This window comes from Centroberyx gerrardi, chromosome 2 (genome assembly GCF_048128805.1).
Source record: "Centroberyx gerrardi isolate f3 chromosome 2, fCenGer3.hap1.cur.20231027, whole genome shotgun sequence".
NCBI lineage: Eukaryota > Metazoa > Chordata > Actinopteri > Beryciformes > Berycidae > Centroberyx > Centroberyx gerrardi.
Window position 1 is genome coordinate 23016061 of NC_135998.1, and position 24561 is coordinate 23040621.

Here is a 24561-nt window from a genome sequence, read left to right on the forward strand (position 1 = left end):
GTAAACAAGGACCTGACGACTTCCGCTCTTTGAAGGCTCGAGAAGACAGCCTAATGTTAGAGTATCTATCTATCTATCTATCTATCTATCTATCTATCTATCTATCTATCTATCAGTTTGCTAGTCACTGGCATAAACAGAGACAACTGGATTAAACTCTAGTAAATCGCTAGTTTAACCCCGCGAATACCTACCAACGTTACATAACTGAAAACAATAAAAAGTAAAGAAGATGGGTTTTGAATGGAGAGCGCCATAACATACACACAGTGTGCAGGGGATACAGTTAGTTACTACAGAGGAGAAAAGCGAGTTGTCAGGGTAACTTGGCGGAGTCCCTGACGTTGCAGCAGCTCCTCCTCCAGCCTGTGAGCCTGTGCCGTGCTGACCGGGTAGGGGAGGGGGAGGCTGGATGGTGGGCTGGGGCATCGCGTCGGTCGGCTTCTCCGTATCTACCTAGCGTCGGTCGCATATCTTCACCCAGCACGGTTTGTTTACAACAAGGATGAAAAATACTGAATGTCATCGTGACAGCTGCTTTTGTTGGTAAATATGGAGCAGTCATTATCAGTTGTTGTCTTCGCTGCAGCAGGCAAATACTTTGTGAGCGTGCGTTGGGAAAACACAAGGCCTTTTAATTTGCAGAGCTGTCAATTTTTGTGGGTGGACAGGTAGCTGACGCTAGCTAGCTAGCTAATGTTACGCTTTCTAACTGAAAAAAGATGGACAAAACAATAATTTGATTACTTATGTTTGAGACGCGCTGGATATATCGTGTTTTCGTTGTTTGATACTAAAGGTAGCGTTAGCTACAACAGCTTGTCATCTAAATTGCAACATTCTTGTAATTGCTGCCCTTTCAAATTAGTAGACCTCCGCCTGAGGAGACTGAGTGAATATGGCTGAACAAGACGTTTGTCCCCACCTGGACTCCATAGGAGAGGTAACCAAAGAGGAACTGCTCCAGAAATCCAAGGTGGGTTTTCTTGTGCCTGTCCGACAGTAATTTAGATGCTCTGCACAGTGTCAAGGATGTCCAGTCCTCTGAGAGCTCACTGGCTCTTTGTGTCATACCAGTGTTAAGTGTCAGCTTAAGACTTTATTAAGGCTGTTGTGTGATAACCTAGTGCACATCAGTCCCCATTACAGTTACAATAATATGAACTGGAATATGTGCTAAACCTGTGTTGTGTTGTGTTATGTTATGTTATGTTGTCCCTGTGGCTTGTGGTGCTCGATTATGTATCTAAAGCATCCTGTCTGTTTTTACTTATAACACACTAACACACTGGGGTCCAAACCTGTGGCCTGTCTGCAGGCCTAGCTAAAGGCACAATTCCATGTGTGGACATTTAGGTTTATTTTCTATTCTATTCTATTCTATTCCATTCTATTCTATTCAAGTTCTCTGCCTCCCTCTGCAGGGAACTTGCCAGTCATGCGGAGCAGGGGGCCCAAACCTGTGGGCCTGTCTGCAGGTAGGCTGGGACTCAAATGTCTGTTTTTCCTGTTTATAATCTCCTTTTCCCTTCAAAGGTAAAGGCTGCTTTAGCTAAACATATTATGGTATTAGCTTATATACTTTGTTGCATAAAATATGGTAATGCCTTGCCAAGTACATTTTCTAAAAACATTGTGTATGCTTGTGTGAGCAATTGGACCCATTGTAATTGTTCCAGTATAGTGCTATCGGATTTAGTGAGCATTAGTATAGTAAAGAAAGAAAGAAAGAAAGAAAGAAGGAAGTTGAGCTTATTCTACCACTGCACTAACTGTAAATAAATCACTTTGGATACAGAGTTCAGGTGAATTCCTAAACAATAAATGATAATGTGAGATATTTTAAATAGTCATAAATACAATAGTTCTCAAATTCAGCAAATATATGTCCAATTACAGTATAAATTCATATTCTGGTGTTTGATATACCTAATAATACTAAATTTGATATTCTAGCATGAAATTCTTACATAGATTAGGCCAGTGTATTGGCCAAAGTAAAATTGAATGGAAGTTCTAGTATAAATAGTGCACAGGTAAATAGGCTTTGACTATACGGTTTTAAATGTGAACCATATCAAAACAATACTCACAAGTGGCTGATTGAGTTAAAGTTCATTGTTCCTGCTAGACTGAAGACCTCATCAACCTGCTCTAGTCTAGCTCACCTGAACACTCACCTGAATAAATTCCTTCAACCGTTCATTCAGCAGCATACAGACATTGCTGTTTACATGAACATCAGGCATTGCTTCACAATGAACCAACAACTGGAGAGGTGTGATAAAACAAAAAATAAAGGTTTAAAATGAAAGAAAGCTCAACTCTTCACTTTGAGGGAATGAATGACTAATTTTGTCAACAGTATACTAATTGATCCAGTGTAAAATAGGTCAATTTGTCAATAGCCTATGAGGTTAATGTTCTGACAAACTCTAGATAGCTTGTTCAGCGTAACGCATTGTACTCACATTCAGTGTGAATATTTCTGTGAACTTCAAAGTACAATTCACTCTCTGCCATTGATTCAGAGTTATGCCGCCTTTAGAAAAATACTTTAAATGGTACAGTGACTTTCCTTATCATCACAATTTTCATATTTGCCCAGCTGATGAATATTTGGCACTTCTTGTTCATATTTCGCAGAAAGACGTTGAGCGTAGGACATTACGCAAACATGCAAATCAAACATGCAAACCAGTGCAACTTGGAGGAAAGCAATGGCTGAGATTGTATTGCTACACAGCACTTTTTTAGGTGTACTCCCAGGAGTGAAAATAGGTTAATTTTGGGGAAATTATGAATCCCTAAACTGCACCTAAATTGGCATAAAAATATGTGCAAATGTTTATCTCATGTCAATGTATCAGTAATGTTAAACATACAATAATTCAGAATGCTGTGAGTGCATACATGTTTGTGTATTTGAGGTAGAGCTGCACAATGAATAGAAAAAATGTTTATAATCGTGTGTGTGTGTTTTAACTGGGTAGGAGGAGTGCTAAGCTGCTGATGGTGATTAGGGGATTTTAGATAGATAGATTGCACTCACACTAATGTTAACACTTTTATAACTTACACTTACCCAATACAATGTTTCTGTGACGCAGAACGACTGCCCATATGTTGGTTGTGGAGAGTCCTACTCCGATCACAGCACCCTGCATGCACAGGTAACATTTTCTCACACTGAATATCTCAGGTCTCTGGTTAAGAGAAGCAAAGTGTCACACTCACACTATCACTTCATTTGAAACAGAAGGTATCCCACATCAGTTTATTAATCGATTCTGTGTCTGTGCTTCCTCTATAGGCTAAGAAGCACAACCTGACTGTGAACCTGACCACATTCAGGATCTGGTGTTATGTGTGTGAGAGGGAGGTGTTTCTGGAGCAGAGGCCTGCCCTGGTGCCCGTGGCTGCCGCACCCCACCACTGTAAAGCCACGGAGCAGGTACGGCTTCGCTCCAACAAGGTCAGCTCTGCTCATTACTCTCTGGTTTTTGTGTCAGTCCCTCTCTCTGTTTTATCTTTCCTGCTGGATGTCTTTGAACAGAAAAGCTACAAATGCAGATGTTATTTTCAATTTCACACAACCGGTGCCTCTCTCTTTATAGTTCTTTATAACTCATTTTCCCAGGATGCAACGCCTCAGCCAGTAGGTCACCCATTAAAAGCAGTGCCCATTGCTGTGGCAGAAGAAGAAGGTTCAGAGTCAGAGGAGGATGAGCTTAAACCCAGAGGTACGTTAACTCCTCTTTCATCATTCCTGCAGCCAATCAGCAGTGTACTTAAAGCATCTTAAATTCTACAAAACTCATTTGTGATTAAGTTATTAGGTGCTCAGGATGGAGCACCTCGATAACAGCTGGGCTCTGTGTGTTCATCAGTGCTGGTGGAGTCTGTGGATCTGTCAGGGTGTACACACAGGATTAGCCCCAATAAGATTATAGGTGGCATTGAGATTGGACATGTGATCATGTGTATGTTTACTATTGCTCTAGCTGCTCCAATAATGCATAACACCCAAGCACCTAAAAAGCTAGAGCCCTTGTTTTTATATTTATAAATTATTTTTCTCTAAATTGATATGATGTTCTTGAAGTATTTAGTTTAGTATAGTTTAGTTTAGTTTGACAACTGTAAAAGAAAAAAGGTGGTGGAAGGGTGAATGGCACCATACAGTATATCAGAGGGTATAGTTTTTGTTACATTTAAAATACTGAATAAACACTAGCACTACATTAGAAACATTAAAAACGAGCTCCTCAAATCATGTCAGTGATTATTCAAATCTGATCACTGTGGGGGTTTTCCAAGTGCTCATATCATCAGATCACAGCTGTCATATTTAAGAGATATAATTGCTTCGATGCCTAAAAATAGTTAGCAGCCCTATTTCATTAAATTGAGACTAGCAGCGATAATTAACCCTCTCTGAGGTCTTCTCAGTGTGACTTGTTCTAAAAAAGTGGGGTTAATATTATGTTAATCCCAAAAGCCATCTGCTCAGTTTTATTACTTTAGCACCTGCTTCTGACAGTACAAGATAGTAGTATTGCTCTGGTTTCTGTTGTTTGTAGGCTTGACAGGAATGAAAAATATTGGAAACTCCTGCTACATGAATGCAGCTCTTCAAGCACTGTCCAACTGGTGAGGTCACTCTCTCATTGCTTCACTACATTTGGTCAACTAGCAGGAATGTGTGTGTGTGTGTGTGTGTGTGTGTGTCTTTGTCTCTGTGTCTGTGTTTATGCATGCTTTCTCCTTTAGAACATAAATGGTGTTGTTGATTGAATCGTTTTCCTTTCTTTCCTCTCTAGTCCTCCTCTCACTCAGTTCTTCCTAGATTGCAGTGGACTGGTCCGGACCGATAAAAAGCCGGCTCTGTGTAAGAGCTACCAGAAACTCATCTCTGAACTCTGGCATAAAAAACGGTAAAGCACATATAGTGGTGACATAAAATTACTACATTCTGTATGATAATCAGTCTTTTATGTTAAACTGCCTTTCACACTGACCTCCCTCTCAGGCCCAGCTATGTGGTCCCTACCAGTCTGTCCCATGGCATCAAATTAGTAAACCCCATGTTTCGTGGTTACGCACAGCAGGTAGGGGCAAGCTCCCAGCAGGTAGGGTCCTAACTACACCCGGCACCACCCTATTGCTTGACACTCATCTGTTTTAAACTGTGACCCTACCCATTTCTCTCACACCGCCCTTCAAAACGACTGTTTTTGTGGCTAACCTCTTTTGGTATTTGTTATTAACACCCAAAAGTTTGGTGTGAGGTGTGTGTCAAATCATTCACCTAACCATATTTTAAAAATGCTTTGATTGATCTTTCATTTAGGCTTGGTGTGGGTTAGATTGGAAGTGTCTGGTTTTGTTTTACTGACTTTGTTTGCCATGGAAAGTGTTCAAAGTTCTTAAATAGTGATGAGTTGTGCCTGCCTGTAGTGGGCATGATGAGTGTATAAGTTCTCCTTGTTCCACCTCTCACCATTATACACAATGATTGTTTGTCAGAAAGACAAAGCACTTTTCTCCTTCCATCTTATTTTGATATAGTCAGGTGTACATACTTGTTCTTTTACCCATTCACACATTTACTGCTTCTCTGCAAATCTCAGTATCTCTCTGTATGTAGCTGTACTCATACATCCTCCTTTTGACTTTGTATCATGTGCCTTTGTTGTTATGAATAGACAGACATTCTCCCTCTGTTTGTACTTGGAAACAGGACACCCAGGAGTTCCTGCGCTGTCTGATGGACCAGCTGCACGAGGAGCTGAAAGAGCCTCTGGCGGAGTGTAGCATGAGCGGCGAGGGAAGTGACGGGGACGAGAGAAGGGACGGAGACCGCTCCCCGTCGGAGGATGAATTCCTGTCCTGTGACTCTGGTTCCAGCAGTGACCGGGGGGAGGGAGGAGGCGCGGGTGAGGCTGAGCTGCTCATGCAGGACGAGTGTGACGGGGTCAGGGCACCAGCGGGGGGGATTGCGGGCATGGGGCCCGGTGGGGTGATTTCGGAGAAGGAAAGGCTGAAGGAAAGAAGGGTATCAGGCTCACCGCTCCGTGGAGGCTCGCAGGAAATGGACGAGGACGCTGATGTGGATACGGCAGCCGAGGGGGGGGTTCCTGAGAGGGGGGCAGAGGAGGAGCCGACATCAACCCCAAACACTGAGCTCCAAAGCCAAGAAAATAACCAGACACCCAGTGCAGCACAGGGGCAAGGCCAGAGCAACAACACTTCAGGTATAAGACCAACAGGATTATGAAAGTCAGAACATTTGCAAACCATGGCATGCCACCCAATTTGGAGCGCCATTCTAATTTTTGATGGATGTTTATGAGTGTTTAGCACATTTGTCAGTATCTTGTGTATTCCTAGCGTGTAGATCCTTTCTGTCACTAAACTGTCTATTGTGAACATCTGTCATTCTGTATTTTAGAGCCGGACAACGAGGCGTCAATGACCCAGTCCCAGTCTAATCCCTGCAGTCCTGTACGCACCCTTCAGGAGTTGCACCCCAAACTGTCCTCCAGTCCCCCTCGCTCCAGCCCCCTCCGCTCTGCAGGCCCTGCATACTCCTTCAAAAAAGGTGAGCAAGTGTCTTGGGTTTGGAACACAGTAATTCACATTTTCTCTCATTCACTCACTCTCGCTAGTATCACAATATTTAAAGGTGCTACATTAGTCAAAGCCAAATAGCTTCAGCTGGATTGAGTTTCTCCTCTATAATCCCCTTTCTGACACGTGTCTTCTCCAGCCCAGCTGCTGCTGAGTGCCAGGAAGAAGAAACAGTCTCACTATCGCAGTGTGATCTCTGACATCTTCGACGGCTCCATCCTCAGTCTGGTCCAGTGTCTGACCTGTGACAGGGTGAGCTGTGCTTCAGACGTTCAAACACTAGGGGGAGCTGTTTAATTCAGTCAGAAACTACAGTACATCTACTTGCTAAATAATACTACAGTCCTTTGCTACCATGTGAAACACAGACTAAAGGACGCCCTGTGTAAACATGTTATTTTGATTAATATTATCAGGGAATTGCAACACTAGAGGCGTCCTTAAAGTTGTCACAAAACAACTGTCGTGGTGTTGAAACCATTTCACACATGCGCAGTTTGATGCTGTCTGGTGCTGCGTACTGGCAAAACAAAGTCATACAAAATACACTTTTTGTTAACTCCAATCTTGATATATCATAAATTTGCAACCATTTATTAAAATTTGTTGCATCCCATATTGTTGTATGTAGATATGTGAGAGCTACAATACATGGCTGTTAGTCGTTCCGTTTTTTATATCTTTGTCATGAGAAACAAGTGTTTGAGATTGCTTACTGGCAGGTGGACATGTTAATTTCTTAAAAAATGCTTAGCTGTACCATTAGTGTGGATTAGCTATCTAATTAGCTTATTGTTGTTTAGCCCAATAGTGAGGTTAGTCATGATTGGGTGTAATGCTGTGAGCTAAGTTTAGATACAGGACAGTGTAGATGAATAGTTCTGATCAGTATTCATAGCGGGTGTGAACGATGTTTCTTGGATGCCAGAACTCACTGCTGAGCCTTCTGAGGGTGTTGTGGGCCAAATTCAGTGAAACACAGTGACCCCCACTGGATAATGCCACATACACACCTACTTTCACCAACCCCTCTTCCCTCCAATATCCAAGTGTGGTTTCTACATAGCTGCACAGTGGAGTTTAGTTATATGAGATCCTATGTTTTGGTAAATGTTAGGACGAAACTATTCAGGAATGTTATGAATGCAACAGGAGGACAAGTGTTTTTCATCTAATTTGGATTCACATTTCCTCCCTGCAATATATTTTATTGGCTGTGTCGTAATTTTGGGGCTACACATGTCAGTGGGAGAGATAAAGCAGTTGGCAGTGTTATACATTCTTTATTGGATGTTCAGGACATTTGGTGCAAAACAATTTTCAGTCACTTTTTGATAGATTACTTTTTTTTATTATAATGCTTCAATTAATTACAGATGTTATAAGGCTTTTCTCTATCAGCTCTATCATGTGTGGCTATTGGAAGGAGATGGAAGATCAGGTTAAGGTAGAAGAGCCTGCATAATTATATTCTCCTTTTGTGCTTTCAGATTACAGCCACCATCTTCTCTAACATGAAAACCAGTGTCAGTCAGATGTTCAGATGACGCTTTCATTGGAATTTTGTGGAAATCTTAATTGATTTTTTTTGACATTTTCAAACAGTAGTTACGCTAGAGTATTTGGTTTTGTATTTTGTTTTATTTGTATCTTACTCATTTCTTTTCTGTTTTTATTTGGAAGATGTTATCGATTTCCCGATTCCCACCCTCAATGATTTCTTTAGAAAGGTGTACATGTCACAACTTTGGGATACACCAGAAGAGCAGATTGTGTAAAAACAAATGTGCGAAGATATCGTAAGAGAGTGGTAGGCTGAGTCAACCAATCCTGTGGTTGCCTGGCAGGTCTCTACCACAGTGGAAACGTTCCAGGACCTGTCGCTGCCTATTCCTGGTAAAGAGGACTTGGCCAAGCTGCACTCCTCCATCCATCAGAACCTGCCTGCCAAGACGGGCGTGTGTCCTGACACTTACGGCTCCCAGGGCTGGATCTCCTACATCATGGACTCCATACGCCGGTCAGTGGGCGGTGTTTAAGTGTCAGGGGCCAGGGGGGAAGTGAGGGTATTTGAGAGGGAACGCAGTTTTAAATTCAGCAGGTTGCAGTTGCATGCCAATACTGGTGGTTTAACTGACAAGATTTTATCAACAGATTTTTCTGGTTAAGGACTCTAGGTTTATTTGTAAGTGCAGATTAGTATCGGACAGTGTGGTATGATGTGTTGAGCAAGACAGAGATAGTAGTAAGTTTGATAACTCATGCTGACTATCAGAATCATCACTGTCAAGATAAGTCTTTGCAGCATGTTTGTGGTTGTAACGATTGCATCTCTTTGCGGTTTGCCTGTGAGCAGTTTTGTAGTCTCGTGTATCCCCACTTGGTTTTGGGGACCCATGGTAACCCTAGAAGACTGCCTTGCTGCTTTCTTTGCTGCTGATGAGCTGAAAGGTAAATCATAGTATGTAATAATACGATACTGTGCTATACTGCTATAATGTGTCGTTTTTACATTGTCAAATGTAGGCCAGGGAGTTTTGTGTCAGAATTGACCTTTTCATTAATTGTTTTGCAGGGGACAACATGTACAGCTGTGAAAGATGTAAAAAGTGAGTATGAAGGGACAGTGCATCACTTTGTGCCTTATTCTGTTGCTCTCATTGTTAAAAAAAAGTTCACAGTACACCGTAAAAGTGCATACTAGACAAGATGGAGTCACATACTTAAGAATAAACACTTAGTTTGCTCAATAAATGTGATTAAAACAACAGGAATGATGTTTTCTGTTTGTCTTTTATAAATAGGGGAACTGGGTTTCTTGACATACAGAGATTTAACACAGTATTTCTCTTTTTCTTTACAGATTGAGGAATGGTGTGAAATATTGCAAAGTACTTAGACTTCCTGAGGTACGAGATTTGTCTTTATCTCTTTCTTGTTGTAGAGTTTCACTTCTGGTTAATCTACATAAAGCGTCGCTGTGTGTGTGTGTGTGTGTGTGTGTGTGTGTGTGTGTGTGTGTGTGTGTGTCCAAATTTGTTGTATAGATTCTGTGCATTCACCTGAAGCGTTTTCGGCACGAAGTGATGTATTCCTTCAAGATCAGCAGCCACGTATCCTTCCCATTGGAGGGCCTTGACCTGCGACCTTTCCTGGCTAAAGAGAGTCCCTCCCAAATCACCACTTACGACCTGCTGTCAGTCATCTGTCACCATGGCACCGCAGGAAGTACGGGTTTACTTCATTTCCTACGGATAAGGGCACATCAAAAATGTTATTTCCTTTATAGTTAACACATCTCTGAGAATGGGTAACCATGGACATTATCTGGCTCAGTCGTTTATCTCATAAAGTTCCATGTTTCAACTGTGTTTCTTACCCTTCCTGCTTGTTATATTGCTCTTCTCATCTCTTACCCTCCCCTTGGTGCTTCAGGTGGACACTACATCGCATACTGTCAGAACGTGATTAACGGCCAGTGGTACGAGTTTGACGACCAGTATGTCACAGAAGTCCATGAAACAGTGGTGCAGAATGCAGAAGCCTATGTGTTGTTCTACAGGTGAGCTATGGACGACTCTGAATTGTTGAACATTCATATCAAATCTTTGCTGATTTATAAAAATGTTATTACTATTTATTTATTACTGTATGTGTATATTTATTTGTGCAGGAAAAGCAGCGAGGAGTCGGTGAGGGAGAGGCAGAAGGTGGTGGCTCTAGCCAATATGAAGGAGCCCAGCCTGCTGCAGTTTTACATCTCCAGAGAATGGCTCAATAAGTTCAACACCTTCACCGAACCAGGCCCCATCAGCAACCATACATTTCTCTGTCGGCATGGAGGTGTGTGGTATATAACGTGTCTTTCTTTTTGTATTTTTTTGGGGGGGGTCAGAGACTTGTGTACAAGGAGATAAATTGTATCGATGTGGTTGCAATTCCTACTGGTCACAGATCATAGAAGGTCATAGATTGCTTAATGACACATTAACCCCTAATATCTTTTTTGTCTCTGTCCAGGGATCCCACCTAATAAATACCACTACATAGATGACCTGGTTGTGATACTTCCCCAGAATGTGTGGGAATACCTTTACAACAGGTGAATATGTGACACACAGCAAAGCCGAATCCACAAGCACCCGAAACAGTCTTTTTCAGCACAACAACACTCACAAGTGTGCAGCAAATTAAACAAGGAAGTGTGAGAACAACGCTAAAGAAGTATCAAATGGACTACTAACTGAAATGCTGTGTGATAATTGTTCAATCACAGCTATTTAAAGACGTGTTTAAGTGCAGCGTGAGTGCTGAAAAGGCATGTTTTAGTCACTTTCTGGGTTCAACTGCAGACTTTCCCTTGGCTCCTTTAGATTGTTTTGGAGGGTAGCGCTCCCTGCAAACTGAGAGGTCCGTAGCTCTACAGTGAAGTAATTGATGACATTTTTGATCAGAATTGATCGGCATGATGGAGAAAACTAGGAAAATAAGGCCCAGGTTGAAAAATAACCAGAATTGTCATTAATTATCATTATTATTAACATTCTGCTAACTTCTCTGTGTGCCTCTGATAACGTCCACAGGCATCTATACCAAGCGATATCTGTCTATTGATATATCTATGAATCTGTCCGTCCATCTTTCTGTGTCTTCCTGTTATATATATCTGCCTTTCTGTCCCCAGCTTTGGAGGCGGCCCGGCAGTCAACCATCTGTACATGTGTGCCATCTGCCAGGTGGAGATTGAAGCTCTGGCCAAACGCAGAAAAGTGGAGATAGACACCTTCATCAAGGTAAGGGGCTGCATGGCGTAAGGGATTGTGTGTATTTATCCTTTGCTGTATGTCGAATGAGCAGTTTTCTCTTGTCTGTAGCTGAATAAAGAGTTCCAGGCTGAGGAGGCTCCCACCGTCATCCTGTGTATCAGCATGCAGTGGTTCAGAGAGTGGGAGAGCTTTGTCAAGGGCAAAGACAATGGTATGGACACCGCAGCTATATAAATGTTGTAGAGCAATAGAAGTCCTGCTGCTTCCTGCCAATATAAATATTTTCATGTTTTTTCAGAGCCCCCTGGCCCCATTGACAACAGCAAAATTGGTGTTATGAAAGGAGGACACATACAACTCAAACAAGGTGAACCTCAGTAGCGGTATAATGGAGGAAACAGGCAGTTAGTCATCTTCTCATGAAAGAGTGGGTGGTCTAAATGTGTTTATGTGTATGTCTGCCCCCAGGTGCTGACTATGGTCAGATCTCAGAGGAGACGTGGCAGTATCTGCTGGGCATCTATGGTGGAGGCCCTGAAATTGCAGTGAGACAGACGGTGGCCCCAGCTGATCCTGACAGTCTTCACGGAGAAAGGAAGATCGAGGCAGAGACCAGAGCACTTTGAGCTAAAGAGAGAGAGGTGGGAATGTTTGCTTATTGTTGAGAAACACTACTCCATGTGCATGCATGTGCTCAAAAAACATTTGGGTTTCACTCGCTTGAGGACTCGCATACTCTCACACATACACAGGCTCACACACAATCACTCTCTTTCGAACCAACTTTACAAAAAGGATATGTGGGAATTTTTTTGCAGGCTCTTGATATTTCCCTCCTGATATTTGATATCTTCGGTTAATGTGGAAAGTTTTCCATTCTTAAAATTACATTTACTGGAACACTTGGCTCCCGTAACTGGCGCTGGAACATGCATCTTTTCCACCCACTGTGCTGACGTCAGTCCCATGAGCTCACACATTCCTGCTGGCCAGCGGAGAAGCAAGACAGCTATGCCTCTGTGCAAGAATAATGGAGTCGTCACATCTAGTTAATAAACAGCTGTAAATCTGATCTAGGCTGTTTGGGTGGGCAGTCCATTAAGGGTTTCTGAACTTGGTTTTTCTTTCTTATTATTCCTAGGTTATCTGACTTCCCCTCCACCCTGCCCTCACAGGAAACTGAGGAATTTGCACCTTGGTGAAGAAGCCTTGTCATGAGCACTTTGTAAATGTAGCAACGCATTATTCCGATGCCCCGTCGCAAGAAGACAAAATGGTACTTAAATGTCATGTATTGTAGTTTATTTATTGAATAATTCTGATCCTCAATGTTACAGTGTAAAATAAGACATCATGCCACATCTCTGGAGCTGTTTTGGGTAGCTGTGGTGTTTCAGTGGCTGCTGTAGTAACTAGGTGTCATAATGCAAACTGTCTGGCTGCGGCAGGCAGGCGACGGGTATCACAGACCTTGACGCTGAGGGGAACAGAAGTGAATCGCTTTGCTTGATGACTGTCACTTGTACATTTATCTTCATTGGAGGCACCAACCAAGAGACATTTGACAACATGCTTGCCATCGTTTGCCTACTTGTAATATAGATGTACCCACAATTTACTACTTCTTTAGCAACAAGTTGCCTGCACTCACTGTGGTGAGTCTCGGCACCGTGAGAGAATCAACAATCCATACTCTTGCACCTCCCACCTTAAATAAACAGTATTAAACTGAGCCCCTCAGGAATGGAAGTTGCTTGAACCAGTGAAATGATCGGATGACTGAATTATATCAAAATACCACAGCAATTAATTTTCACACTATGAAACATGCATGCACATAATCCAAAAGGCCCTTCTCAGACTAAATTGTATTTGAAAAGCTTCTAATTGCATGTAACTAGAGCTCCTTGGACTTGTAAAGACCACTCACTGACAGGATCCTGTGTTCTGGCAGGCGCCCAGTTTATTAGCTGGCATAGATAATAATATTAGGTTGTCAAAATGATATATTGACAATATTGACACTCTCCAGCTCCATTTATGCCATGGCTATCCAGAAAAGAGGTACATACATAAAGAGACATATGAACATGTAGATATATAGATATGTAGAGTAAATAAACAGGCACACTTTACAAGAACCCATTTCCTCAACCAATACCAAAAGAGTAGAGAAATAGCAACTCATACATTTATCAATAAACAAATGTAATGCATACCTGGCAGAGTAGAGGGATAGTGGAACAACAAAATGTTTGTTAGCATCTTAACTAGCAAAGATATTTTGATATAACTTTACAGATATTACATTATATGAAGTTTGATATTCTCATGAAATATCACCAATATATTTGTAAATCACCACGTACATACAGATAGTCATTTTGAAGAGATAACCATCAAATAAAACCATCAAATCAAAAAAGAGAGCAGGGGAAGATTCTACAAACCGTTAATGCTGAGGCACAAAAGCGAGGGAAACTTGGCGTGTATCGTATAATTGAACACCAATGCACTACCAGCTCAAGCCGGGACAGAGCGTTGTTATGAAACTGAAATTGTAACACCGCTGTAACAAATTCATGTGGCAAGGAGAGGAATATTCTGACAAACAGGTACAAACTGCAAAACTGGCACAAAGCAGTCCTGTAACATAACAGCAAGGAAATGTCAATAACTTTTGGTTAATTAGATTCATTTCACTATATAATTTCTTTATTATGCATGTTTGGTTAGCTGGATAGCCTTAAGTTCAGATCAGTGAAGCTCTACTGCACCTTATGTCAGGGATAATACACTATGAGGTGTGTGCTTATAAAATAATAATATATAAATGATAATAATGCACAACGTGGGGGCTATGGGATTTGCTTCTGCAGATTGCCTTATTGTTAAAGCTGCACTAGGCAAGATTTATGTAAAAACACACCTGTCTTATAAGCCCTAAATCACAAAGCGGGGCTTCAGTAGAGACGAGCGTCCCATCCCCCCTAATTTAGACACTGTGGATTCACCCTATTTGACCAAATTAAATTCTGGTGTCGGGTACGGATGCTTCTGCGCCCACAGGAAGCGAGGGATCAAAACTTAAGCCCAAAATACAAAGTTTCTCTTAAACAGCAGTGGGCGAACGCTCCGTCGAGAGAGAACTGGATTCACCAGTGTTAGATCTTTCGCGTCTCTCATCCCTTTGTGTATCCTTTGGTATAAAGGCATCACAGGCAGGCTGGGCTGGTAAACACGAGTGTGCTGTGTGCAGTTTACGGACATCACGTTACATGATTTCTGAGTGCTGGAGTTCAAACAGCTTTTAAACGGTTACCTCTCGCTGCCATGTGGAGCCACCAACGTTAAAAGTTGGCCAGTGCATCTTTAAATAACCGCACGCTATGGAGTGTGTTACCCCGCTTATATCATGGCCACCTGCCAAAGATTAAAAAAAAAAACTTGCTATTAATTGGTCTTTCATCTTCATCTTTTATCATTTGTCTTCTGCTCACTGCTGACGTTCAAGAAGATAGTCCTCACTGTATGTAGAAAGCCACTTGTCAATTACCTGTCGCTTGATTAGTGCCAGCTGATGCTAGCATGTCTGCTATTTAAAAAAAAATTGTGGGTAAATACTGAATAAATTCTGTACCCTTAAACACAAAACTGCTTTGGTAGCTCCATCTTGCTGTAATTAAAATATCATCTGTTGGCGCACTAGAACCCTTACATATTGATAGTGTATATTTTCTTAAATTTTGTAATTAATTTTAACAACTACACACCTTTACAACATCACAGTACAAACGAAAGAGTAATGTGCCAGCTGTATGTATAAAATGGGAAAAATTTTGAGTCCATTTGTTTATATGGATGTGGAATTTTCTAGTAATCATTAACAGCTGAGTTAAATAAACAATGTCCTTCTCTATCTCACTGTTTTTAAAATAAATCATAATGTCATTGCCTCCTGATTTTGGCAGCCATCCTTTGTCACCAGATTTCAAAGCATGCTTAACCAGCTGCCCATGGCAAAACACAAAAATAACAAACTAGGCTAGCATAACTGTGCATAACTGTCACGCTAATAATTATAGCCTAGTTCAGTGATTAATTATTATTGATTAATTCATAGACACATTAAAAGAAACTATAGTCATGAATTAAATTGATGTTTAAATAGCGCAATTAATAAAACGGTATAAATAAATAAAAAATAAAATGGTATTTAAGTGAGTCAATTAACAATTCCGTTTCATAATAATACACAGGATTTGATGTTGCAATCCTTGTGCCATCAAGGTGAGCATTCATACAGAAGCCCAATTCAGACGTCAGATGGGTGATGTACTAACCTACAAGGGCATCAGGCGACGCGGTCACCGCCTGATCTAAATGTTACGGGGTTGAGTGAGTGCAGGTGTGTCACGGGGGCCATCAGCTGGGCTCCTCCTATCACAGATGCCTGGCTGAATTTGGGCCACAACACCTCCAGTAGGCTCCACAGTGATGTCTGGCACCTCAACACCAGACAGAGCTAAAGTCGCCCACACTCCCCTGGCCTGGACCTATGCTTATTAAGGCATTTAAAATCTCACTTTTTGTTATTCCATCTACTAATCTGATATCCTATTCACTTTCCATCTCACTAACTGCTTTACTGTTTACACTTTCTGCTTTGGCCACGCTTTATTATTAGGTGACACTTTTTTTTATTTTTATTAAATGACAGTCAGTGCTAATAATAATAGAGTACAACACACAGAGAATTAAGAGGAGCCCTCTTTGGCCAACTGTTGGCCTGCTGGCAAACTAGCTTTCACCCTTTGGAGGAGGTAATGATGACACGGTCAGGCTGGCCTCTATCTGGTCTGCCAGAACAGGATCAACTTGAAAGATCCCCTTCCCTGACATTGTGCTGGATTGCTAGCATTAGCAACATGCTACAGCCTGCTGCCGGCCAGTGATGGCTCGTGTTACTTCTCTGTGGGTTGGACTTCACATCACTTTTGGTGTGGCACACTGGCTGCATGTCGTCTCATTAAAAATAGTCATCTAAAAATAAAGTGTGCCCCAGTAGAAGGTGTAAATGGTAAAGCAGGAGACAAATGAATTGTGAGATGGAAAATGAACAGGAAAACACAATTGCCTTAGTTTTGCAAACTAAAAAATGTACATTCAGAAATTAAATCATTCATTAAAGACAGATCTATGAAATAATTATGAATGAACTTACCATTACGAATTGTTATATGAACTGTTGTATTAACTGTGTCATTTCAACATCAACTAATGACTTTATACATTGTTTTTATTCATCTATTAATCAATTAGTAATATTCACTGAACAAGTTAATATTTGGTGGCACAGAAAAATACTGCTAAAGTGTAACGATGGCACAATGGCCACAAGAGGTGTTAGTTAATACAAATGAGTGACTGCAACATCTTTATGGACAGGTATTACTCAGATCTCAGGTAGAACGGGAAACAGGAATTGGTGACAGTAGTTCTTGGTGTCTGCTTGTTTTTGTTTTTTTTACGTTTTGCATTGCCATTGTTTGCCTATTTGTAATATAGCATTGAAATCTCAAATACAGACGGGAAATGTCATGAAGTATCCCCATACCAGAATTTAACCATGAGGCAGTCATCCTACCTGGGTTTACAGTGCCTTCAGAAAATACTCAACCCTCTTGACTTTTTTCCTTTTTTCCCACAAACAAGTGATGGATTAGAAAAAGTAATATTGATGAGGAAAATTAGTATATGTCTCCTTGTTTAACTTCATCAGGACTGCTGTTTCATCAGCAGTCCTGATGAAACAGTCCTGCTTGCCATAGAGATTCATTTCTTGAGAATGGTTTAAGATGACTGTCTCTGAGGCGTTAAGGTCCATGGTATATGGTAAATTATTTATGTAAGCAGGAGGATGATGTCTAAATGGGCTTCCTTTGAACTCAGAAGAGAATTATTCAAAGTGGCCATTAATTAGAGGATGTTAACATGTCGTAGAAGTTGTTTGCATACAACAAAGCTCAGTTTAAAGATGAAGAATCAAAATGAATTCTTGCTGTAAAACCTAGATTCAATGTTAGCTATTTTTTTGTTAACCTAAATGAGAGATTTGTTGTTTTAATTGAAGGGTTCTCTACTGTCATGAGTTTGCTTTTGAAATAGAAAAGATGTGGCGTGTTCACAGTCAGCTGCAGATCCTTTTTACTCGTGAACATCTGAGAGAGGTTAGACTTCACTAGAAAATCCACTTTATCTCTTATCAGGTCCAACAGAAAGTTTTGCAACATGCGTACATTTATCAAACCTGCTCAGATATTCACAAGTGCAATAGTCTCCAGAGGGGCTGAAACATTCCCCTGACAATGCATGTATCCAACAAGCTGACAACCCAAAATACCTGAGACCTTTCAATCCAGGTCAGGATGTTCATTCATCGGTGCATCTATTCATTGGTTTTAATTGGTTTTAAGAAAATGTCCCTTTGTCTTGAGAAAACTGTTTTTGTACTCTTTGTTGTTGTTTTTCTTACATGTCCAGACTGTTTCTACAAGAAAAAATATTGAGAACGTTGAGAATGTTTAGGCTATGTTCAGTTTAGTTTATTTTCTTTTGGGTAAGTGCAATGAAAAAAGAAGAGAAGTCTTTGTGTGCGCAATCTCAGCTACATCGTCAAAGAGGCATCGGACAGCTGTCACACTGAAGAGTTTGGACAGCTTACAGCAGACTGGTGCAATGCAGCGTGTTACATTGCGGTGTTTAGAAACGTTCAGTGATCTTAAGTCTTGCCTGAAGTCTTAATCATCCCCACCTCTGAATTCATGTTTGCTTGTGTTACAGCACACACCTGTAGCTATGCGTGTCAGAATTCCATTTCTCTTCCCGCTGGTTGAAAATACAAGCATTAGCTGTGGTTGGGCAGAATTCATCAATGACATCACTCAGCATAACGGGACTTTTTAATCGACCTGTGTTTTCCCTACATTTACAGTGTGTGGCTGTTGTGGTCATCATAATGGTGATGCTGTGATAACATGGAACGTAAGTGGTCGATCTGAATTCAGTGGGATGTTTGAATGTCTGTATAACTGATGTAATTGCTCATGACTGGTTACATGATTAAAAATGCCTGGTCTTTCATTTGCGCGTCTTTTGACGGGTTTTATTTTTCAAAAAAGGTTTAATTAGAACTAGAGGGCTGTGTTCGGATGGCACTGACAATGGCAAGAAAACAGAAACAAAGTAATTGTCACTCGGCTTCAAACACATCACCCCATTCATAATTTGCCTTCTGAGCTACGGTAGGCAGTAAAATCATTTTTTAAACCAACCAAATACTATTTGTTTCTAAATAGCTACATGTCCATATATACCAGCCTTGTCCCCCATATTTAATTGGCAAACAATATTGTATTTAATGATTAAAAGCACCCTCTCCCTCCATCCCTGACACTTGAACCTTATTATCTGGATTATTACACTCTCAGCATCATCACTATACTCATCTCTGAGTTGGAGTAATGAAGATCAGACAGGCACTGACCCCCAATGCATGCTGGGTAAAAATGATCTAATTGGACCCATCCCTTCATTGTTTTTGTGTCACTCTTTCATCCATCAATAAAGCATGATTGTTAAATATGCTTATGTGTGTGAGAGAGAGAGAAGAGTGAGTGCGAGCAAGAGAGGGAGAGAGGGAGAGATGCAGTTTATCTGTTTTAGAGAAAGGGAGAGAAAGTGGGCAGCTATGATGTCATCTGAAGTCCCCTACTTATGCTGTGCTGTATCTAGCTAGCCCAGACAGAGGCAGACAGAGAGAGGAGCAAGGAGAACACGCTGATGAAAGGATGTGATGCACACACTGAGCATCCTTGGAGACGGGAGCAGCAGCACACTGCAGGGCAGGTAAGAGGAAAAACAACAATTCTGCCTTTCTCTGTTTTAGGGGATAGATGAATGTGCTGCCTCTCATACACACACACACACACACACACACACCTGCAGCTGCTGCATCCGTCCACAATACCAAAACATTAGCATGTGTTCTACTGCATGTGTGTGTGTGTGTGCCTGAGCATGACTGTGCACTCCACACACACACACACACACACACACACACACAGCTTTGACACATTGTTATAGATTGCAGGTGTAAATGTTATGTCCAAGCTGGGATGCTTACTTGAACGGTGCAAGGGATACATTTTATGAAACACCAGGATATTGGTGAATAATTTAACATCCCACACCAGTGGTTTTACAGGCCTTTGATTATCATGCACCAGAGGATCAGGGGTGTGTGAAGGTGTGTGTGTAACGAAAGATCCGAGGCTCGCTTTGACAGGGACGCCCCCTGCTGTGTCCCTTCGGCGGGATCGGATGGGTGTGGCAAGTGGCAGCAGACCACTTCCCACCCTGATGATTAACATTATTGGCACTTCTGCTAATGGCTCTCTGTGTGCCAGTCGGCTTTGCATGATGTCATTATCCAGACAGAAGGTCAGACAGTCTAGTCTAGAACAGGACAAGTTGTGATCTGTTCTAATGAACTGGAATAATTGGTAATTATGTATGGAAATGTCTGTCAGTGCGAGTACAGCCTCTCAGTGGAAGGGAAATTCCATTGCACAGGTTCCTCTGTAGCCTAACTGTTGTTATAAATATGTTTTTGGGATAGACTAGTAAAGCAGCACAACACCTTCTATAACTCTAATGCAAAAAAAAAAAAAAAATGCTGTACACTGTGCTAACAGATGTTCATGCTATACAGCAGCTTGCTGGCTTTCACATACCAGACAGCCCTACAGCAGCATGTGTATGTGGAAACTTGAGTCTGTAATTAAATGAAATAACTGACTGCTGTGTGGAGTCATCTCTGTCTGCTATTAGTTGTCAGAACAAACTGGATTCTGCTGGGTTTAGGCATACATTTTTTATGTTCCATGTTACGCACACTTGAGTGATTTCCCCATTTTAGCTGAGAGTGTACACTGGTCTATAGAGACAGTGCATAAAATAAGCCACGCCCATCGTGGGGGAAGCTTTCCATTCACCTTGTGTGACTGAATGTACATCATTGTCATTATTCCCCAAATTAAACATGCCTAAAAGCTGTTGTGTGGTGGGCTTCACAGCCAACAAACTTAAAAACCGGGAATTACAGTTTTTTGGGCTCCCGAGTAAAACAAGGGAGCCGTTGAGAAGAAAAATGGGGATCTAGGCCGTAAGGAGAGAGGCGCTGACAGTGGTACATGGTAGAAGAGGGGGGAAACTTTGGGACCCTGAGACTAAGTAGACTTATAATGTGGCCAGTATTTTGTCACTGGTCAGTAACGTACCAGTAATTATCTAGTTATATTCTTGTAAGATAACCTGTATGTTAAAATGTGTTTAAAAGCTACCATGCTGTCCTAACATTAGGCTGCTACTAAGCTAACATTACTGAGCCAGTTCCTCTCTATACAACAGATGAGTTGTGTTCATGTGTGGGTCTCAGGATAGTTTGCTCTGTATTGACTGCCAGTCCAGGGTGCAAAAGTAATGAGAAATCTCACTGACTTGTTATCTAACATAAGATAGTTAACAACAATCCACTTTAACAACCAATGTCACGTCAGCGTCGCTCAAATTTATAGTCTGAAAAGCATAGCTGTATTTCCAATTTTTAAATATGAAGTGAAATTATTCAAAGTCAACTTATTATCTTACCTGGTGATTAAATTAAGTAGTGGTAAATGTCGAAGTATTTCACTTTAGGCCACTGTGTGGGATCATTTATCCAGCTTTATTGAAAAAGGACATTGATGGAGACCAATTAAGTTCATTTTTTCAGTGCACCTTCTCCTCTCTGTTGGAGGCAGTGTGCTGAAATAATTCTTTGACAGACTTGTCTACTCGAAAACAGGAAAAACCTTGTCAGGCTGTCCATATCTGTTGAGATTTCCTCCCAATCGCCGCTTTTGCCGGTTTGTTAGCGATATTGTTTTCCCCCACGGTGGGCATGGCTTTTGAAGTATGATGCGCTTTGCAGTGTGTCTATAGCACACAAGCTGTACCTGTCCTCATAATATGTCTCTTGGAGAATGACAATTGGATGCCTGTATTACATTGGCACTAACATTGTAGCTCGCTGATATATGACCTGCTGCTAAACCTTAAACATCCCCCTCCCTTTTCTTTCCCCAGGCTCCATTACATCCTAGGCAACAGTCATGGCCTACCAGCGAACCTCTCATTGAAGGCAAGACGCGACAAGACGCAACACAAATCCAACAATGATCAAAACCTCATCAGCTGGATAGAGGAGAACTGCATGTGATGCAGGAGACGTTCTCTTATTTATCAAATGAAGCCACCTGTAACCAGTTAACAGCTATGACCAGGGCCTGTGATGAGCCTGCACACGACGCAGCAGCTATGAGCCGCAGTGTGAGTGCAGTCTGAGGAGAGAGTCACCAGATGAGTCGTCTCCTGGACTGAGAGAAGTCTGGCTCTACAGAGTGTAACGCACTGAATCAACTCCTCTCTCTGTGAACCCTCTCTCAGCGCATTTTCAAAAACAAGCTCTGTAAATATTTACATTGCGTGTCTGGCGGCTTCTGAGAGACGGAGAACACCTTGAGACAGATAACGCCTGGTTACGACTCTGCGACCTTTCGACTCATGGTAGCCCCCGAGGGGCCCTGCAGGCAGGGCTGGATGTGAGACTGTTGTGGTCTGCGGTCACTGGAAACACGAGGAAACTCAGCCAAGTCAAACTTTCTTCCGTGCTTCACCTCTCCCTCTCCCAGCCACTCTCTCTTTCTTCGCTGCAGGCGAAGCGTCTGACAGGAGGAAAACTTGCATAAACACATTCCGGGAAAGACTTACTCACAGGCATCCACATAATACTAAATCACTGTTACACACTCCATGGAAGGCTGCGTCGGTCTGAGAAACATACTTTAGGTGTGTGTGTTAGTGATGTGTGACTTCCTGCCTGTGTGACCTGCACTGGATATCCGTCTGTCTGTCTCTGAGTAACATGTACTACTAGTGTCTGTCTGCCTATCTGTCAGAGGGTGTAACGGCTCTGTGTGTCCCCACATGTATATTGAAGACTTTGTGGGTGTGCCTGATTCTGTAAGCTGTCTTCTGACCTGTTTGAGCCCACCAAACAGCCATGGGCTGCGCCATGTGTTCGCAGCTGGTTGACATGTTGAATGTGTCGGTGAATAGGTCCGGCCGCCGGGCCATGGAGCTCGCCGCCTACCCAGAGGCGCTCCAGGGAGGCTACCACCGAGTGACCGGCCTCCACTACATGTCCTCCTTCTCTGACGCTGAGGACTGCTGCGACGACAGCAGCACAGGCAGCTCTCTCACCATGGACTGGCAAACACAGGGGACTGATGACTGACGCACCTTCACTAGCCAAAAGAGCCGGAAGGGTGTCGTGATACCAACCATGCCAACATGAAAACACAAATACAAATGAAATACGCGGATTTGTTTGCAATAAGAGTTGATATTGAATAGAAATAAAGGCTGTGGAAGACGAAGCAATGTTTATGGTTGTTTTTCTTAAAATTGTATTTCATTTAGCTAACTTGAAGCTGTTTGTTTATATGGATTCATTGTCTGGTTATCCTCCCATCCCAGCTGAGTGTTGTTGCAAATTTCATTGCACTGAGCAGCACCTCAGGACTATTGGACCGGGGCACTAGGCAAATTGTTCTGGAAATTTCCCTTGTCTCGCATCCGACCAGCTATCTGACTTGAAATGTTTTTCTGTGTATGAGCACCACCAACATACATGAAGGAAAGACATGCTGGCTACATCCATGTCAAAAGTCATGAAAACATTCAGAGTATACCTAATCAATGGTTAAAACCATGAATCAGCCATCACCCCCACACCTCCCCCCTGCCCGGCTCCTGCTGCTACAACTACTGCCTGTCCAGCCATCACCCCCTCACCTCCCCCCAGAGCTGCTCATGCACCCCTCCCCCAGGCTGCCAGCACAGACAACGCAGCACCCTCTCCCCCCCTTTCGCATATCAGCACATCAGATCAGGTCAGCAGCCCCCCTGCAGACCCCCCCCCCCCCCCCCCCCTCCTTCCATACATCATCACTGCAGATCAGGTCAGAGGAGAGCCGAGGAGACTTAGCCCCAGGAAAGCAGCCAGCCCGGACAAGGTGTGCCCAAGACTACTGAAGGCCTGCGCCACTGAACTGGGGGAACCCCTTCAGCACATCTTTAATCTGAGCCTGCGACTGGGGAGGGTCCCCACACTATGGAAGACATCATGCCTTATCCCTGTGCCTAAGAAGGGGCGCCCCAGTGTGCTCAATGACTTTAGGCCGGTTGCATTAACATCACATATAATGAAGACCCTGGAGCGGCTGCTCCTCCATCTCCTCAGACCCTAGGTTCGACACGCACTGGACCCCCTGCAGTTTGCCTACCAGGAGAAGGTGGGTGTAGAAGATGTCATCCTCTACCTCCTCCACCAGGCCTACTCTCACCTGGACAAGGGTGGTGGCGCTGTGAGAATCACTTTTTGGATTTCTCCAGTGCCTTTAACACCATACAGCCCCTCTTACTGAGAGAAAAGCTGGCCAGGATGCAAGTGGACCCACACCTTGTGACCTGGATCACAGACTACCTCACTGGCAGACCACAGTATGTCAGGCTGAGGGACTGTACATCAGAGACTGTGGTCAGCAGCACAGGAGCACCACAAGGGACTGTACTTTCCCCTGTCCTCTTCACCTTATACACATTGGACTTTAAGTACAACTCGGAGACGTGCCACATGCAGAAGTTCTCGGACGACACTGCTATTGTGGGGTGTATCAGGGGTGGACAGGAGGGGGAGTACAGGGGGCCTGGTGGAAGACTTCGCTGCATGGTGCCGGTCAAACCAACTGCAGTTGAATACATCCAAGACCAAGGAGATGGTGGTGGATTATCGTAGGTCTGGGCCACTCCCGCAACCAGTCTCCATTGATGGGGTTGATGTGGAGGTGGTCAGGACCTATAAGTACCTTGGGCTGCAGCTGGATGACAAACTGGACTGGTCAGAGAACACGGACATTCTGTACAGGAAGGGGCAGAGCCGGCTCTATTTTTTGAGGAGGCTGGGGTCCTTTAACATCTGTAGGAAACTCCTGCAGAT

The 24561-nt window shown here is 42.6% G+C and overlaps 2 protein-coding genes across 8 annotated transcripts in view; both read left to right on the forward strand.

The window, feature by feature from the left end:
- The window catches only part of st6galnac6 (ST6 (alpha-N-acetyl-neuraminyl-2,3-beta-galactosyl-1,3)-N-acetylgalactosaminide alpha-2,6-sialyltransferase 6), a 216061-nt gene that overhangs the window by 37514 nt on the left and 153986 nt on the right, over nt 1–24561 (forward strand). The gene's annotated exons all lie outside the window — the stretch shown is intronic.
- Nucleotides 20–15260, forward strand: usp20 (ubiquitin specific peptidase 20). Of its 7 annotated transcripts, none has more exons than XM_078288942.1 (25): nt 20–61; nt 869–976; nt 1425–1478; nt 3111–3173; nt 3314–3475; nt 3641–3743; nt 4584–4653; nt 4824–4937; nt 5033–5132; nt 5744–6257; nt 6455–6604; nt 6773–6885; nt 8481–8653; nt 8990–9084; nt 9209–9242; nt 9497–9542; nt 9681–9861; nt 10069–10195; nt 10307–10476; nt 10654–10735; nt 11318–11426; nt 11508–11610; nt 11698–11766; nt 11868–12040; nt 12541–15260. In XM_078288942.1, exons 2-24 carry the CDS (start codon nt 899–901, stop codon nt 12023–12025), a joined length of 2868 nt encoding a protein of 955 aa, XP_078145068.1. In that variant the 5' UTR covers nt 20–61; nt 869–898; the 3' UTR covers nt 12026–12040; nt 12541–15260. The 7 variants fall into 7 exon arrangements, with proteins under 7 accessions (XP_078145068.1, XP_078145066.1, XP_078145065.1 ...); XM_078288940.1 differs by lacking the exon at nt 20–61 and adding an exon at nt 196–368; XM_078288939.1 differs by lacking the exon at nt 20–61 and adding an exon at nt 196–368 and having other exon boundaries at nt 872–976.